Here is a 17,180-nt window from a genome sequence, read left to right as displayed (position 1 = left end):
TGAATTAAAAATCAGCATCAATTCATGACCATAAATTGAAAATGTTGAGGTTATACAAGTGTAATAGACCAAATATGATCCCTTGCCAAGAAAAGAAATTTAAACAAAAATAACAAGGGGAACAAGTGTATTGTTTGAGCAGTCACTTTTATCGAATCCTAAGAGCCATCAAGTTAGGAAAAGATTTTCGATTCCTTCTAGCTGTCACAGTATTCATATTTCCTCAATCCTCAAGATGGAAGGAGAAGACTCTGTTTTTAATTTTTTCCAAGCTAACAAAACTTCCCAAGTGAGGAAGATAACCGGAGAAAAGCGAAGTCTTTCAAAACATTCGGTATGCAGTATGTTCTTTACTTGTAAATTTGTGATGTCTAATAGAATCAAGCACTCCTCTCACCAAAGAAAAAATACCACCAGCAGAAATACACGGATGTGAGCAAGACGCCTATGTAAATACTACCTTGCACTAGGGGCCACATCAGTATCAAAGCTCGAGCTAAGTTCCAAGGAACCATGGGAGTCTGAGTCCTTGTTCTTACTTTTCATAGAATTTTCAGAAGTTATACACTCTTTTAAGTCGATAACAACCTGGGACATGTTTGGCCGTTTTTCTGAAGAAGGGTTTGCGCATGACATACCCAATTCAAGAGCTCTCCAAACTGAACGAGAGTTGTATTCACCATGAAGGTTAGGATCAACAATCCTTGTAATATCTCCTTCACTAAGCACAAATGCCACCCATTCTGTAATGTGAGGCTTTTCGCGGGCTTGGTCAATCACATGTTGGTTTGTGATCATCTCTAGTAATACAATCCCAAAACTGTATACATCGCTCATTTCAGCCAACCGACATGTTCTATAATATCTGGAAACAAGAAGATGAAGTAGGATTTATATATAAAAGCAGTACAGATGAATGTCAACTGAAATGACAACATGTATATATATATCAAGGGAATGAACTAATAGTACTTACTCGGGATCAAGATATCCGGGAGTACCAGCAAGGACCGTTGAAACCTCTGATTCATCTCCAACTTGAAATGATTTTGAAAGCCCAAAATCTGCGATTTTGGCCCTGAAGTGATCGTCCAACAATATATTGGTACATTTGATATCTCTATGCACCATCGACGGTCGGCATCCATAATGCAAATATTCCAATCCTATGCATGACTCATTCATGTTAATTGATTGTCAGAAATTCAGTTGAATGAAGACTTGGTAGAAAATTGTTAATCATCATTATACATTCTGGTCCTTTTTGTAATATTAAGATGTATAGTCATATATGTGATACATTGATATTCACTAATAACATGAATGCTTTTGTAATGAAAACAAGTTAGCGAAACTGTTTTGAGTTAGCCCGAACCTAGTGCAGCATCAACACCTATTTGTAGTCTGCTGGTCCATTTCAAAACAGAGTCACCTTTTTTTCCTGTATTTGAGTCAGAATTAGCTATCGTATGAATCATTTATTTTGATTCAAATGACTATTATATATATATATATATGCGTGTATCCATATTTCACCAGACAAATGATCTCTTAAGTCTCCATTGGGCATGTATTCGTAAATGAGGGCCAAATGATCTCTTTCATCGCAATATCCGATAAGGCTTACCAAATTTATGTGGTGAACTCTTAGAAGAAGTTCGACCTAATGACCAACAATGAAAAAACACATTGGTTGAACATGATGCTAAACATATACAAAAAAATCTCTATAAAGTACTAAGAGTCCAAATGGTTGTACAATTGAAAATGTTGAAGGAGTTTAAAAAAATTATTCAACAAACTTTCACCATTTGAATGAAAGGAGTTGAAAAAAAATTATTTATCCATTCAACTTAAAAAGTTGAAAAAATAAACTGTATCAATTTTTCCATTTATCTCCAAAATAGTAGATGAACAAGTTGAACATTTTTGCTGTAAAATTAGTTTATTTTTTCAACTTTTTAAGTTGAATGGCCTTAATAATTTATTTCAACTTGTTCAACTCTTTTCATTCAAATGGTGAAAGTTGGTTAAATATTTTTTTTCAACTCCTTAAACATTTTCAATTGTGCAACCATTTGCACCCTAATTCTACAGAAAAATTGTTCAACTTGTTCATCCACTATTTTGGAGATGAATAAGTTGAATAATATTCAGCCCAATTTTATTCAGCTTAATATTTTCAACTTCTTCAATTTTAAACAATCATTTGTTGCCTAAGTTCGTTTAGTCCCAAATTGGGCAACTGTAAAAGTTAACAAATTTCATTAAAATAATAAGATAATTTTTTTTTTGAAAATCATATGTAAGTATATGGTTTCATTATTAACATGAATTAATTATTATATAAATTATTCAGATATAACTAAGACAATTAAGTAAACATGACTCTAGTGTTGTTTTTATTTATTTTTAAATTTGCATTTTTGTTGTAACTCATATTTAATCATCATAAACTTTTGGTGTTTTTATTTCGAATTACATCCATAAATTAAGAAATTTTAGAAAAATACAAATTTTATCAAAGTTTCTTATTTAGATTAGAATTTTTTTTAAAATATATACAAAAATTAGGTTAATCTCTTTTTTTTTTGTCACCCAGGTTAATCTCTTAAATTAATAATTATTAGTGTATAAAATAAGAAAAATATTGTGGTCTCAATATTATTAACTTATGAGGTTTTACGGTATATATAGATTATACTTCATATATTGTTAGAAGATCTATGGCATATCATACCTCGGCCTTGAAGTGTTTATAGCCTTGTGATGATGATTGTGAGAGTACTTTAACTGCTACTTGATCTGAATCATTCAGATAACCATGATAGACGACGCCAAACCCTCCTTCCCCTAGAGCTATTTGGAAGTTTTTTGTCATTTCCACAACTTCTGAATAAGTAAACCTTCTCCTTTTTGTCTCAATCAACTGTTCCGATATAGCAACTAGCAATGGGAACAAAGATGTATAGAGAAAACTTTAGTAAAACAACCATATCATTGACACCTTATAGTTTATAGTTGTTGATTGATTGATGAGTCTCTGCAAAAACCTGGACTCGAATGCTTCTTCTTTCTGAACACAATAATGAGAATCAGTACCACTCCGATGACCACAACTGCGGAAATAGCCAATGCAACCATCATCACTGGAAATTTCTTTTTTGGGACACATGAATTGGATAAACATTTATTGCCATCGCCCTTCTTGTCATCTCCATCAACACTGCAAAATAATATACTGATCTTTAAGTATTCTATATGCACAAGCCTTGTGCCACAAGTCAAGGGATCTTCAATGAAAATGTATGGACTGATATGCTTTTACAATAGCTGTAGTCCTTTCTTTTCTCTATCACGTAGGGTCTTTGGTATTGAACCATTCAGTTTGTTCTTCCTTAAGTCTCTGTTAAAACAAGAAAAATCTTAGTACTCAGGTGAACATGATCCATGAGAATACCCTATAGCATACTGGAAACTTACATGAGCAGCAACGATTTCATGTCAGCTAGAAACTCCGGCACCAGTCCGGTCAAATTGTTATTTGACAAGTCCCTGAAGTTTGTAATAAATCGGTAAAAATGTCACTGGCATGTCTAATTAGTTTTCCTTTCGGTAACTAATAAACATACTTACAGCTTTTGCAGATGGGTAAGATTTTGAATTCCAGTTGCTATATTTCCCGTTAAACCACTTGAAGACAAGTTTCTGTTTAAAAGTCCAAGTAAAAAGAACAAGTGTGAGGAAGTTAGATAATGTTTTCTAACCAGTCTAAAATGGATTGTGTAATAAAGGTCTCACAAGGAAATGATTCTTGGTGGCGTAGTCACATTCGTGTCGTGGCAACTTAGACCCTCCCATAGAAACTGCCGTGGTACGCATGGGTCTCCTTGCCATGAGATTCTACTCAATCTGTTGGCGTTTTTGATGTTTTTTATAGCAATCACTGTCATAAAGTTTTACGCACATGTTAAATTTTAGCATACACTATGTTTTGAGTAATTAAATTTTAAAAAATGTACCATCATCTGCGTTTGTTTCAGACTGTGGTAACTTCATAACTGTCAAAACTTCAATGGCATTAAGCAGAGGAGGGAGAGTTGAATTATGAGTTCTTTTAAGCTGTAACAAGCATTTTCCTACTTCACAAAGAGATGGTACCCGGGTGTAAACAGTGGTGACCCCTAGATATTGAGGCCTCATAGTGGGATAAATTTCTTCTCCATTCCACACAATGCTGAACTCTCTAGTCTGGTTGGCCTGTAAAGCTTGTACCTCAGTGAAGTGGAAATATATGATTAATTTATCATTAGGGAACTCAAGATCCTTAGAAAAACTCAACGGTGCACTGGCATTAGCAGGTATTGCGGCGGTCATGAGCAATTCTTTCGGCACAAAATAGCTATTAAGGGAGTTATCGACGTTGAGAGCTGTGGAAATCTGCTTCCATTCTGACTCAAAATGTGGAACCCATATTCGATCGTGTATATCATCTGGGAACCTGCGGTTCATATAATCTTGCATTAGTAACCATCAACAACCGAATGAGAAAAAATCTTAGTATCAATATTTAAAGCTGATTTACCTTGTAACTTTTGTTGATTCACTTAGGTAGGACCTCAGTATCGACTTCAAAGAACTTGATCCTGTGTTGTAAGTATCATTTGGTAGAGCCCTTAGTTCCAAGGCCGACATGATTGGCGTTGATGTGCCTGTCTTAATGAGACACACATCCAACGAGTTTGACTTTGGTATGTGAATGATCTCCTCCCATGTGTCACCATTTACATGCTTCTCCAAATCTATTGTTACCCAAAAATTAGGGCCTATGTACAAATCAAATCTAGGAGAAACGTTTTGACCATCGTAATTTCCATAGTTACTTGTAGCTCTGATCAAATAATTTCTTCCCTTGTGCACACTCAGATTGTAGCAGTTTCGTAGACCGTCTGGAAAGTATCTCAACGTTGTCTGTGATTTTGGGTACTTCCACTCTAAGCTTGCATCAATTCTACCAATTTTCCCACTTTGGATGAAGCTTGAATCTGATGAGAAATTTAATCCAGTTTCCACCTCAATATAAGGAGACTGTTCACTTGGGGATAATCCGCAATCCAAACTGATGAACTCTGCATTAGTTTACGTATCAGATTCTTTGTTTAGATAGTTTACAAGCATTACCAAATAGCAATTAATACGACAGACCATGCTCATGCAAATAATTTTACGGGTCTAATAACATATTTCTTTATTTCAAAAGGTATACGAAAATTATCCTAAACGTTTGAATTAAAATGTGGGTTTACCTGTTTGTGCTTGAACATGGTGAACAAAAGAGGAGGCTACTATTAGTGCCATCAACAAAAACCTATGGGAACTCTCCATATTCTCTCCGAAGAGAAACGATAACAGAAAAGATTATAAACAATGGGAGGACATCTCAAGAGAGCTTACCATGTAACGCTTCGGAAAACGTGAAAACATGTCTTTGTTCAGGTGACGAATGAGTCAATACGTTATACGTCTCCTAGTCCTATAGTGGGTAACACTTTTTATTTGTTAGTCTTTTTTTTTTGGTCAGAAAAATATTCAACTTGGCTTCTTTATTTTAAAGAACTTTTCAATACGTGAATAAATTATGAGAAAGAGAGATGGAATCATGGAACTAGCTAGCCTTTCTAGTGGGAATCCAACGAATGAAGAGTTTAGCATAGTTACTCTTCTGAACCCAAGTATCAAGGAAAACGCCAAACTTTTGATGGTACACACAGTAAGGTGTTATTTGTTGTGGATCTCATGGAATAAGCTGAACATCTGATTTCACCAAATTTTGGTCATCCCAACATATCTCAATTTTTTCACCAATAATAGTCCTTTTTATCTTTGGTTTTAATTTTTTGCCAATTCTAAACTACTATATATACTTGATATAGAAAGATGCTTCTGAAGTGATTTAAAAATACAATTTGTAGTCTACTATTGATGCTTGTGAACTGACTCATAAATACAATACTTGATATAGAAAGATTAAGAGAGAGAGAGAGATAGAGATTTTAAGTCGGAAGAGTGAACGGATTTGAGAATGCAAGAGGGATATGGGGAGATATTTTAGGGATGTTAGAGACCTTCTCTTTTTTGGGTAATGCTTCTTCTTATATAGTTGACAAGTATACAAGAATCAAGTTGAGAAAACTTCTCAAGTTTTTTCTCTGACTTGGTATTTTCTACCAAAGAAAATAAAAGGAATATATTTTGATACGGATAAGGATTTATGAATATATATAAAAGCTACATAAACCCAACGAACACAACAAAAATAAGGAGTGCACACTATAAGTTAGAAGTACCCTCCAAAAAAGCAACCATGGCCTCCAAATGCATAGATGATTATGTAACTATCACAAGCGACACCATTGGTGTCCGGCCACTTATGACTTACGGCAATGTTTACAAGTGGCCAATGGCGGAGGCGGAGTTCCTACGGTCAATCACCCACGGCGGTAGCAAGCGTCGCTCCACGGTGGCTGACAGCATATCTTGTAGACAAATGTACCTTAGAAGCTACACTTTTACCACAAAAGAGACCGAAGAGGCCGGTGGTGAAGGTGGTGGCGAAGCCGTCGACCGGAGAAACAATCGGAGTTGTTTAGGAGGAGGGAGAAAGAAGGCGGCGAAGAAAGCTATGAAGAAGAACCAAAGGTCGTCGTGTAGGGGGTTTGTTTTCAGACTAGTATGGAAATGTTTGTCTTGTGCGTCCACTACTAAGGTTGCCAATATCGACGATTGATGCAAAACTATCCATTAGAGATGAGAATAACATTGTCAATTAATCCGGTCTGGTTATATTTTACTACCCGCTTAAACCAAGTAAACCCAAGAAAACCAAATAATCATTATTATGTTTCACAAATGTTATAATTCATGAAAATTTGCTTCAAAACATCTAGAATTTTGAATTAATTCATAATTTTTTTGTAGTGAATTGTGTTTAACGTAATCGGAAACTATCTTTGCTTTTGCTAAACTTGTTAAAATTAGAATTCATTGACCCGCCGTTGACCCAAGTCGGTTTGGTAACCCATTGATTTCCCGGATGAACAGAGTTTGTTACTAGCTGAACTCTTAAACTGGAGAAGAAACCGTAGTTCAAGACGTGGTCGTGGTGAATGAAACAAACAAACCAACGGAACCGGACCTATGCTGTTCCAAGACAAAACCCAATATCGATTAAAGATGAAAGAACCAGTTTTCTCAAACCAAACAAGAACAAGAAAGAACTATATTCTGACTTCTCTAAAATTACAATACAATTGAAACAACAAAGAGTGTTAAAAACATCCATATAATAAAAAGAACAAACAAATCTCAGACAATTTCAAATGAACATCAATAAAATACAAACTCAGGATAAAGGGAGAGAGAGGAATAAAAATGAAACAGAGGAAACTTTTTTTCACTGATGAAGAACAGAACAGAACAGGTCGAGCAGAGAACAAAGATCCTATCTGAGAAAAAACCTGATGCTTTTCCTGGTTTACATAATTTGCTTACTTCTGCTTCTGTATGTAAGAATCACACACTACATTTGCCAAAATCCCCTCACTATCTTCCCTCAGATTTCACCAGTTGAGAGAACACTTTACTCATGGAAACACCAGAGAGATCATCAATGCTCGATTCCTCGAACTGTCCCGTTGTCCCTGGAACGTTAACACTCGTGTCTCCACGACTGAAGTTGTTGATCTGTGGAGGCAATTCACCAATCATATTCGTGCTGTTATCTTCTGGTTCACCATCTATGACTGCTTCTTGAAGCTGCAAAGCGTATTCAAGATTCCACAACACATCTCCCATAGATGGTCTATCTACTCCGTAATCCGCCAAACATTTCTCACCTGTTTCCGCAAATTTCCTTAACGAATCCGGTCTGATGTTACCGCGAAGCGACTGATCAATGATCTGATCCAGCTGCCCTTTCTTCTGCCATTTCATTGCCCATTCAGCAAGATTCACCATCTCTCTTGGAAGTGTTGGGTCTATAACAGGTCTAGCACAGAGAACCTCAAAGAGAACAACCCCGAAGGAGTAAACATCGGATTTCTCAGTGAGCTGTTGCCTTCTGAAGTACTCAGGATCAAGATACCCGAAACTTCCTTTCACAGCAGTACTTACATGAGTCTGATCAAGCTCAGGTCCAGTCTTGGACAGTCCAAAGTCTGCAACTTTAGCCATGAAGTTCTCGTCTAGCAATATGTTTGCAGACTTCACATCTCTGTGAATGACAGGTTTCGAGTCACCAGTGTGAAGGTAATGCAACCCTCTAGCCGCGCCAATGCAGATCTCAAGCCGTTGCTTCCACGTTAAGCTAGGGTTACCTGACCCGTAAAGATGACCCTTTACTGTTCCATTCTCCATATACTCATATATCAGTATCATCTCATTGTTCTCATCACAATAACCAATCAGAGAAACCAAATGACGATGACGAAACTGCGATAACATCTCGATCTCTGTCCTGAACTCCGCAAGCCCTTGCTGAGATTTTGGATTCCCTCTTTTCACAGCTACCTTTGTGCCATCATTAAGCTCTCCTTTGTAAACTTTACCAAAACCTCCCACCCCAATGTTACGACTCTCGTCGAAGTTATTCGTAGCGTCTTTCACAGCAGCAAAGGGAATACGGTAGTTGGCATTGGTAGTTATACTTGTAAGCGTAGTACCATTAGAGTATTTGCTTCCCATTGTAGCTGAAGTTCCATTTATTGAAAACGGCATCCAAGTCTTCGAATGACCATCTTGGCCACGTTTCCGCTTCTTATACAACACAAAGCAACCTCCCAAGAAGACTAACGCAATCAACGAACCAATGGTTGAACCTATAATCATCCCAACATGATTCTGCTTAGTGCTTGAACTACTACTACCGGGCACAAAATCCCCTGTACTTAGCTGACCTTTAGAGTTATTCATCTTCATGATCTCCAAACCATTCACAATCGCGTTTGGATAATCCGTGTGAACAGTCGATGGACCGATGCTCACACGGATTTTATTAGTACTCTTAGGCGACTGCGTGACAAAATCCATCGAGTACGCACCAGCCAATGTGTTATCCACAAGAGTGCTAAGATCAATATCAGTAGCAGCAGTCATTGAGTCAACATAAAGATTGAAGTAAAGCTGGTTTAGAGCCAAACTAACGATATCGCAGAAGTGGAAGCGGAAGTAGTACTGAAAGCCTGGCTCAACATCGAACTCCCATGTGACATTGAAGTTGCTATTGGGGTTATCCGCGGAGTTCATCTCAGTGCAACTACCGTAAACAACTCTTGGAGCAGAGTCCTCTGTAGCATAACCGTTAACATAGTTAACAGTTGCAACTTTAGAGACAGTCTTAGCTAAGTTCTTCTCAAGGAGAAAACTTGAGTCAGGCACCCAAGTTCTCGTAAGTGTATCGTTGTTAGCCGATACAAGCGGACCTCCCATGTTCACTCTATGAATCGTTTCAAGAGCTTGTAAAGATATGTCCTGACTCTGCGCAGGGTTGCCTATAAACTTTGGTGTACCAGTGATCAATGTATCAGGAACTGAGATAACTTCGATAGCATTCACAAACGCAAACGAACCACCGGAGGGAGTAAACGTGAGGACTAAATCATCCTTATCAACATTCAAAGAGTACTCTTTCACAAGTCTAGTACTACTAACACTGAAATCACTCAAAAGCACATGAGACTGAGACGAAACTGCGAATTTAGCTGAACTCATTTTGAAGCTTTGGTAGTCAAAAGGATTGAAATGGAGACGAACCCAATGACGACCAGGAGAAACAGAGAATTTGTAGGTAGAGACTCCGGTGAAGACTCTTGCCGTCTGGTAAACGTCTGAGCCTTCGCCAGCGAGGATCTCTTTGGGAGAAGTAAGCAAGTTCGAAGAGAGCTTATCAGACATGAAGACTCGACTCATTAAGGTTCCATTGCTTGGTGAGCCACAGTTGATTAGGTAATTGTCTTGAGGTTTGAATCCATGGCAGATGCAAATCAAGATCGAAATCGTTGGAATCAAGATGAAAGCTCCGAACTTTTCAATACCCATTTTGATTCAACAGAGAAAAAACAAAACCTGAGAATGGGACAGATCCGGAAGAAAGAAATCAAGAAATTAGGGTTTTGTATTTGTTATATGAAGTTGGAAACAAAGTAAAGATGGAAACTTTCCAAGATCAAGAAAAGACCAAACTACAGAAAAAGTGAGAGAGAAACAATAAAATTTATTTACCTTTTAAGACAAGAAATCTAGTAGAAGTAACGGTCCCATGAAAGACTGATCAAGGTAATGAATAGATCAAGAAACTGAATTTTTTTTTTTCAGATTTTGAGTGTTGGGGTTTGGGTTTGGTTTGAATAAAATATAGCCAAAGCTGTACTCATAAAAAGAGAATAGTTTACAGCAAAGACCAGACTGGTTACAGGATGTTTTTGAATCTTTGTCTACTCTGCAAAATATGAACTTAGGACTATGAGAAGAACAGAGAAGGAGAACAAAGAAGATGAAAGAAAAAAAAAATCGAATTTTTCTGGTTTGTATTTTTTTCCCCTTTTTTTTGACTTTTTTTTGTTCTTTTTAATGGCTAAGGAAGGAAGAGAAAATAAGGAATTTTGAGAAAATGATTAGAAACGTAAAATTATTCGTCGCATTTAATATGTCAAATGCATAAAGCTGTTTTTTATTTGTGGTCGAAAATAGTAAAATACAAAAAAAAAATTAATTGAAAATGGTTAGATATTTGTTTTTTATCTTATTTCAGGTGCTTTGGCTATGGTGGTGGTTTACAACAAAGTCTTTGTTTGGGATTTTTTTTTTTGTGAATTTTGAAGATATTTTAAACCTTTTTGGGTTGTATTAACTTTTGCATAGTGAATTAAATTCTTGTCGATCTATACTCTATAGTATTTGCTTACCTTACTTATTACTAGAATATAACAATATTACTAATTACGTCTTTAATCTTTAGAAATCTTGTTCTTTTTGTATTTATGCATATCTTTTTGGGTTTGTAAGATTTTGAGGGAATGACAACATTTTAGTTTAACCACTCCATTATATATAAACCATATGGGACATGACACATGTTATCAATTAATTAATAGGAAAATAACAAGATCCCACTAATGCACCTTGTGACATTATTCTTAAATAGAATTATTACCCAACAAGACACCGCAACCAAATATATTAATATTGTTTTTAGTGGCTGGCAAAAATTGATAGATGCAATAGTGAAGTTTGAGAAATGATTTCATTTTTTTTGGATTAAATAAGTAAACCAAGATTGGTGGAAGCCCATAGCATAGTACTTCTTAGACCACGTCTACTATGTACATGGTTTTATCTTAGTCTTCCTCACATCTAACTAAAGCATGAATGTTAAAAATGAAAGGTTTCTACTTTATATAGCTTTTTTATAGGTTGGGTTTGTCGGCAGCTTTGACTGTTTTCTCCTTTTTATCTTAAGATAGAGTAAAATTAATTATATTTTCCATTTATCGGTTTCAACAGACTGGCCAATTTGGTATACAAATTATAGAGTAGTATTCATCTAAGGGTCAAAAGACTCCAAACCACAAGTTGGGCGGCCTATTTGATCCGCCACCCTGTTACAAGCTCGTGGAGAGCCGTTCTGTTCAAGAAACACTAACACTTTATATATATATATATATATTGATGTATTAAAAAAATTCAAATAACGTTATAAATGTCATATAGTGTATCTGTTTCTATCTTATGGTTGTATAGCGCGATACAATTAGGGCTAAGTCTATATCATACTTATCTTGGTGACTTGGTTGAGTGGAATGTAACGGGTAAAGCTGTTGTATACTCATAACCTTGTTGGCATGTTGGCATATTGGCATTAGAACTACGTTACAGACGCAAAGACTAAAAATGAGTTCAGGGATAAAAATCTGGCACTTTTACGAACATGACATAACCGATAGTAATGTTGATAAAATCTGTCACTTTCATCGTTTCTCGGTTACGCGCATGCATTTCTGGAATATGAAGCATCATAATGACGATGGTGTGCAACTAAAAGGCGAAAATTATGAAAACTAGACGAATTCGTATGTGCGGAATGCCTTGTCGTTGAGATTGAACAGTGGGAGCTAGCTAGGTCGTATCCATTACTGTGGCATGAATCATGAATAGTATACCATTAAATCAACAGATATTCTCAAAAATAGCACCAAAATAAGTTTTTTTCCAAACTTATCACAACATCTTTAAAATTCCAAAAATAACACCAATTAATCTTTCAAAATTAAATCCTATATTCAAAATATTAAACCCTACCCCTCAAAACTATATCCAAGATGTGAAATTGAGAACCCAAACCTAAAAAAAAAATTCTAAAAATTAATTTTAAATATTTTAATGTGTTAAATAGTGTTATTTTAGAAATTTATGGAATGTGTGTGCTATAATTGTCAATAAAACTTGTTTTAGTGCTATTTTAGGGTATTTCTCTTGAATCAAAGCCTATCGACCACCAGATATTTTGTTGAAGAGACTGGTAGTGTAGAAGAGACAAGAGACACACAATTTTTAACGAGGTTCAACAAATGCCTACGTCCTCAAACTTTGTTGCAAATACTTCTTGAGCACAATTACAGTTAGTGCTCAATATTGGACTTATACAAACCTAAGATCTTCTCTTAGCTTGTTCCCAATTTATTTCCAATCCACTAAGAGATCCCTAAGATCAACAACAATGATTTACACCCATGACTCTCAATTAAATACAAAAACCCTCACCCTTTTCTCCCCAAAGATGCCAAAAGACTTACAAGGTTTTTCCTCTCTTTTTACGTTCTGGAGAGTTAAGTTTCTAAGTCATATACCCTCTATATTTAAGAGATTTCGTGACTCTCATAAGGCTAACAACTTTCCTAAAATCAAGAAGAAATATTCCATTTAACTTTATTCTTTGTTAAACGAATATTTCCTAATCTCATTAAATCTTCTAAATATATTCAAGCTTCCTTTTTCTTCGTACTTTACCTCCAAGTAATATCCTAAAACATGCCTTAAATATATCTTCACAACCAAGACATACAGACAAAATCAACAGGCATTTGATGCTCTTTTGTCGAACAGAGGCTTGTGCATGCATCAGATGCATGTGCCAAGACAGAAGCTTGTGCAGACATATTTTGTACCGCTTCCTAAACTTCATCTTCAACTTGAGTTTGCCCAAATACACACACTTACAGAGTCAACCATGTCGTGTGGGATCATTTGAAAGTTTTTTTCATGGACCACATTTGGAACATTACGTAGCGCCATTTAGTTAATTTGTAGACCCTTATGACCACTATAAATACTAGTTATCCATAACTATCATGTATACATTCCCATATATTTTATGCTTATTAAAAGATCTTTGAGGTTTGTTTAATTTCTAGACCTTTATGACCACTAAACTAGTTATCGCCTTATCGATTACTATTATGCATGTTACTCATTAATGAAATTTTGAATTTTAAGTAACTGAACCATTATACCGATAGATTAGGATAGGCAGGGCAAATTAAGAGTCTCTATCGAGTTCTATGTTCAGTCTCTCTAGGAATTAAAAAATCCGTGGACAACTTAAGAAAAGACAAAACTGAGACATTCTCCTAATATAACTATTTATTTCTTAGTCGACGTTCGAAACCCTACACCAATTTCAACCTATGATTACGACTAATATGCGAGCAAGTCGGCTGAACACATGAAATTCCAACCATACAGATTTGAATATTCATGAATCATAACTACATTGATATTGTACAGACGTATTTACGTATATATCAATTATAAATCGGATGAACCTGATATAAAAAAACAACAACAAGAACAAAATATTGGATGAATATTTACTTTCAAAGTTTCTATTAATGGGCCCATAACAATATACAAACTCACAAAATATCCACTCCACACGGAGTCAACCCCAAAATATTAGACCAAATTCACTCAATCAGATAAGCTGGACCAAACTGATAAAGTGTGAATTATTTCTTCACAAACTCAAGTTTGAATTCATTTGATATTCTCTCTCTTTTTTTTTTTTTTTTTTTTTTTTTTTTTTTTTTTTTTTTTTTCTCTTTACCATTTATTGCTGTTTAAAAAAAACAAAATCAAATCTCCGACAAATTAGTGATCACTTGCACCTTTCCGAAAATGTATGTATTTAAATAGCTAAACAGTATAATTAAAGAGAAATACCCTATAAATCAAAATGTTTTTCAATTGAAAGTGACTAAAGTGAATTTTAATTAGAGCACCCGTAAATCGATAGTAATTATTAAGGTCAATGACCTTCTTCGTTTCCTGACCTCATAATCATAGCATGATAAAACCAAAATTTCAGAAATCATATAGTCCATTTACTCGTAGTCAACTATAAACACATTGTGCGAATAAACGTGTATAATAATATCAAAATACGTCAATACGTTAAGTCAACCATATATATAAATATGCAATTATAAATGATATATATATATATATATAGATGCATTCGTGTATTACGCTAAGTAGCTCATTTCATAGCATGGCTACGCTTCTTCTTCTCACACTCCTCTCTCTGACCACCATAACATTTTCTCTCGCAGAGAGTACGTACCAACACTAGTCTCTCCATGCATTAATCTTCGTTGTTATCTTAAACTAAAGAGCTCATTCGATTGTATTTTTTGGTCTTTAATCGTTTTTTTCTTTCTTATCTCTGCATTATCATTAGATATAAGCATCGACTGTGGAGCTTCGAGATCCTACGTGGACGCTGACAATGTAACATGGCTCGGAGACAAAGGCTTCGTCACTACGGGTGAGTCGTTCCAAATTCCGGGTAACCTTACAGAGCCGATCAACAACCTCAGATACTTCTCTTCCGGTCAAACCAACTGCTACACAAACATTCCGGCGACGAAAGGCGGGAAAACCCTCGTGAGAACGCTGTTTTACTACGGGAACTACGACAAGAAGTCGTCGCCACCGTCGTTTAACGTTGTTTACGATGGGAAACACCTTGACAATGTTGTTACTGATTCACTGTTTGTCTCGGAGGTGATATATGCTCCGGCGAGTGAGAATATCAGCGTTTGCCTAATCCGTACGTCGCCTTCGGATGATACTTTTATATCATCTATTGAAGTTTATAGTTTGGACGCTGGGATGTATGACGATCTTGGTCCTGACGAAGGTCTCGTTCTCCGACAAAGATATGCGTATGGTGCCAAAGAGCTTATAGGGTAATCCAGTTAACTCTAACTAATTCAAATTAAGTTAATCTGTTTATTGACATTTTAAAAAACCGAAATAAAATTTTGTTTGTTTTATTTAAAGTGGACTAACATTTTTTGTGTGATACTTTGGAGGTTTTTCTGAATTTAGTTTACGTTTATTTAATATAGTATATGAATTAAAAAAAAAATCATTTACATTCTCATTTGACTATTGAGTTTTCTTGCAAAAATATTGTAGCTACCTTTTAGACCCGTACGGTAGGCTATGGTTCCAGTCAAGTTCCAACGACCCAACAATCAGCGAATTAACGACCTCAGCCCCATCCATCGACAATTCTGGCGCGTCAAACAAGCCGCCCGAGATTGTAATGTCAAAGGCTTTGTCAGCAGCCAGCTTAATTCTATCAGACGACACACTACCCTTAGCGGGCTTACCGGTTTACTTGGCTCTATACTTCTCGGAGCCTCAGAGTCTAGGTCGGACTCAAACACGGTCGTTCAACATTTTCTTAGATACCAACGAAGTGGGTTCAGGCCCCATCGTACCGGTGTTCGGGAAAGTGACTCAAGTTGTCGTAAGAGATGTGGTGGCCACGTCAGTTTCCCAAGTGGTCCTTCAGTCTACGGATGACTCTACTTTGCCTCCTATTATCAATTCTTTGGAGCTATAATCGATAAGTTATGGCCAAGACGGTGGCGATAATGGAGGAGGAGAAAGCGGCAGTGGTGGTGGAGGACAAAGCGGCGATAGCAATGATAATTCGGAAGGTAAGTATACTTTCTGACTACTTTTGAAATAAATAACTAAACTTTGAACATGAAGATCACTGTATAGGTTCGGACAATAGTATATATGGAATGGAATGAGTCATGATAAATTTACTGTAATTTTATTATTAAATACTACAACTTTGTTATTATTTGGTTACAGTTATAGGTTCTGGAGGAACGGAAACACGAACAAACAAGGCAGTGGGAGGTTTGTACTTGCAAACTATACTCCAATTTTATTCTATGGTTATTTTTAATTGATTGGTGATTTGGTTCAATATCTCGCTACCTAGATGATTTATTGAGACTGTCACTATTAATCAGACATAAATCTAAATATTATCCCTTTTACTTCGTTTGCAGTGAGTTTGAATATAAATGTTGTTAATTAAAACCATTTTGACTCCTTTCCATGACGACGTTTTAGGTGGGGCAAACAATGTTATACCGTCTTTTATATTTGATCACTGAAGTATATTTTTGGGGTTGTCTTATTTCTTAAGGGCCTGGGAAAGTGACAGGGATATCACCTTTAGTTGGACAGCAATTGGCGAGCGATGCAAGCCACCCAGGACATGATGACCCGGGTATGTATGATATCGATGAGCTAATTGGCGTAAACGATTCATATGTCGTTCATCAAGATGATCATCATCAACATGGACCAGCTTCGTCGATGACGACCTGGAATGATACTTAAAATTTTAAATTTGTCGATGCTAAATTGTCACGTGAATATCTCTCAATCCCCCAAAAAAAAAAAGTGTAGTCAAATATATAGCTATTTACATTTTGTTTTTATCGTTTTCAATTTAAATGTTGAATTTGAAATCTTTCATCTATTCAACATATGTACTGTAGAAATATATGCGGAAGAGTAAAAGAGAATAGAGAGAAATTGTATATTATTTCTCTTAGATCTGAAAATACAAGAGACATACAAATATGGCTTCTATGAAAAAGATAAAAACTAGCTGTTAAATAATACACAGTTTCTCTCTATTCTCTCTATTCTGTTTTACTCTTCCGTATGCATTTCTATATTGTATCAGAGTCCATAGTAAATTTCTCTCGATTGTGTGTTCACCCATGAATGTATAGTCCCACAAACTT

The 17,180-nt window shown here is 35.8% G+C and overlaps 4 protein-coding genes across 4 annotated transcripts; 2 read left to right on the top strand and 2 right to left on the bottom strand.

Moving 5' to 3' along the window:
- LOC104780445 (putative receptor-like protein kinase At3g46340) lies at positions 1 to 5,398 on the bottom strand. Its single transcript, XM_087509076.1, has 13 exons — positions 5,307 to 5,398; positions 4,586 to 5,129; positions 4,023 to 4,501; positions 3,802 to 3,946; positions 3,637 to 3,708; positions 3,484 to 3,555; positions 3,329 to 3,406; positions 3,054 to 3,226; positions 2,741 to 2,946; positions 1,537 to 1,663; positions 1,376 to 1,441; positions 977 to 1,166; positions 1 to 865 (listed from the first exon to the last, which is right to left on the bottom strand). Exons 1-13 carry the CDS (start codon positions 5,383 to 5,385, stop codon positions 457 to 459), a joined length of 2,640 nt encoding a protein of 879 aa, XP_087365202.1. The 5' UTR covers positions 5,386 to 5,398; the 3' UTR covers positions 1 to 456.
- Positions 5,399 to 6,339: 941 nt separating this feature from the next.
- Positions 6,340 to 6,863, top strand: LOC104780444 (uncharacterized). Its single transcript, XM_010504943.2, has one exon. The coding sequence runs from the start codon at positions 6,365 to 6,367 to the stop codon at positions 6,785 to 6,787; it is 423 nt and encodes a 140-aa protein (XP_010503245.1). The 5' UTR covers positions 6,340 to 6,364; the 3' UTR covers positions 6,788 to 6,863.
- A 402-nt stretch (positions 6,864 to 7,265) lies between these two features.
- LOC104780443 (receptor-like protein kinase HERK 1) lies at positions 7,266 to 10,800 on the bottom strand. The gene is made up of 2 exons (XM_010504942.3): positions 10,279 to 10,800; positions 7,266 to 10,122 (listed from the first exon to the last, which is right to left on the bottom strand). Exon 2 carries the CDS (start codon positions 10,093 to 10,095, stop codon positions 7,603 to 7,605), a length of 2,493 nt encoding a protein of 830 aa, XP_010503244.2. The 5' UTR covers positions 10,096 to 10,122; positions 10,279 to 10,800; the 3' UTR covers positions 7,266 to 7,602.
- Positions 10,801 to 14,584: 3,784 nt separating this feature from the next.
- LOC104783829 (uncharacterized protein At1g24485-like) lies at positions 14,585 to 16,857 on the top strand. The gene is made up of 5 exons (XM_019244299.2): positions 14,585 to 14,666; positions 14,792 to 15,302; positions 15,535 to 16,064; positions 16,228 to 16,275; positions 16,571 to 16,857. Exons 1-3 carry the CDS (start codon positions 14,603 to 14,605, stop codon positions 15,965 to 15,967), a joined length of 1,008 nt encoding a protein of 335 aa, XP_019099844.2. The 5' UTR covers positions 14,585 to 14,602; the 3' UTR covers positions 15,968 to 16,064; positions 16,228 to 16,275; positions 16,571 to 16,857.
- Positions 16,858 to 17,180: the final 323 nt, after the last annotated feature.

This window comes from Camelina sativa, chromosome 4, assembly GCF_030686135.1.
Source record: "Camelina sativa cultivar CO46 ecotype springtype chromosome 4, ASM3068613v1".
In the NCBI taxonomy this organism is placed as follows: Eukaryota; Viridiplantae; Streptophyta; class Magnoliopsida; order Brassicales; family Brassicaceae; genus Camelina; species Camelina sativa.
Note: the sequence above shows the minus strand (reverse complement) of the source record. Positions and strands in the feature narration are given on the sequence as shown.

Excerpts from the sequence above, each read along its gene's own strand:
- LOC104780444 (XM_010504943.2), top strand. The coding sequence starts at position 6,365 with ATGGCCTCCAAATGCATAGATGATTATGTAACTATCACAAGCGACACC.
- LOC104783829 (XM_019244299.2), top strand. The coding sequence starts at position 14,603 with ATGGCTACGCTTCTTCTTCTCACACTCCTCTCTCTGACCACCATAACA. Across the intron at positions 14,667-14,791 it reads AACATTTTCTCTCGCAGAGA|ATATAAGCATCGACTGTGGA; the intron begins GTACGTACCAAC and ends CATTATCATTAG. Across the intron at positions 15,303-15,534 it reads GGTGCCAAAGAGCTTATAGG|CTACCTTTTAGACCCGTACG; the intron begins GTAATCCAGTTA and ends AAAATATTGTAG.
- LOC104780445 (XM_087509076.1), bottom strand. The coding sequence starts at position 5,385 with ATGGAGAGTTCCCATAGGTTTTTGTTGATGGCACTAATAGTAGCCTCC. Across the intron at positions 3,407-3,483 it reads ATGAAATCGTTGCTGCTCAT|AGACTTAAGGAAGAACAAAC; the intron begins GTAAGTTTCCAG and ends TTGTTTTAACAG. Across the intron at positions 866-976 it reads CCCGGATATCTTGATCCCGA|ATATTATAGAACATGTCGGT; the intron begins GTAAGTACTATT and ends TCTTGTTTCCAG.
- LOC104780443 (XM_010504942.3), bottom strand. The coding sequence starts at position 10,095 with ATGGGTATTGAAAAGTTCGGAGCTTTCATCTTGATTCCAACGATTTCG.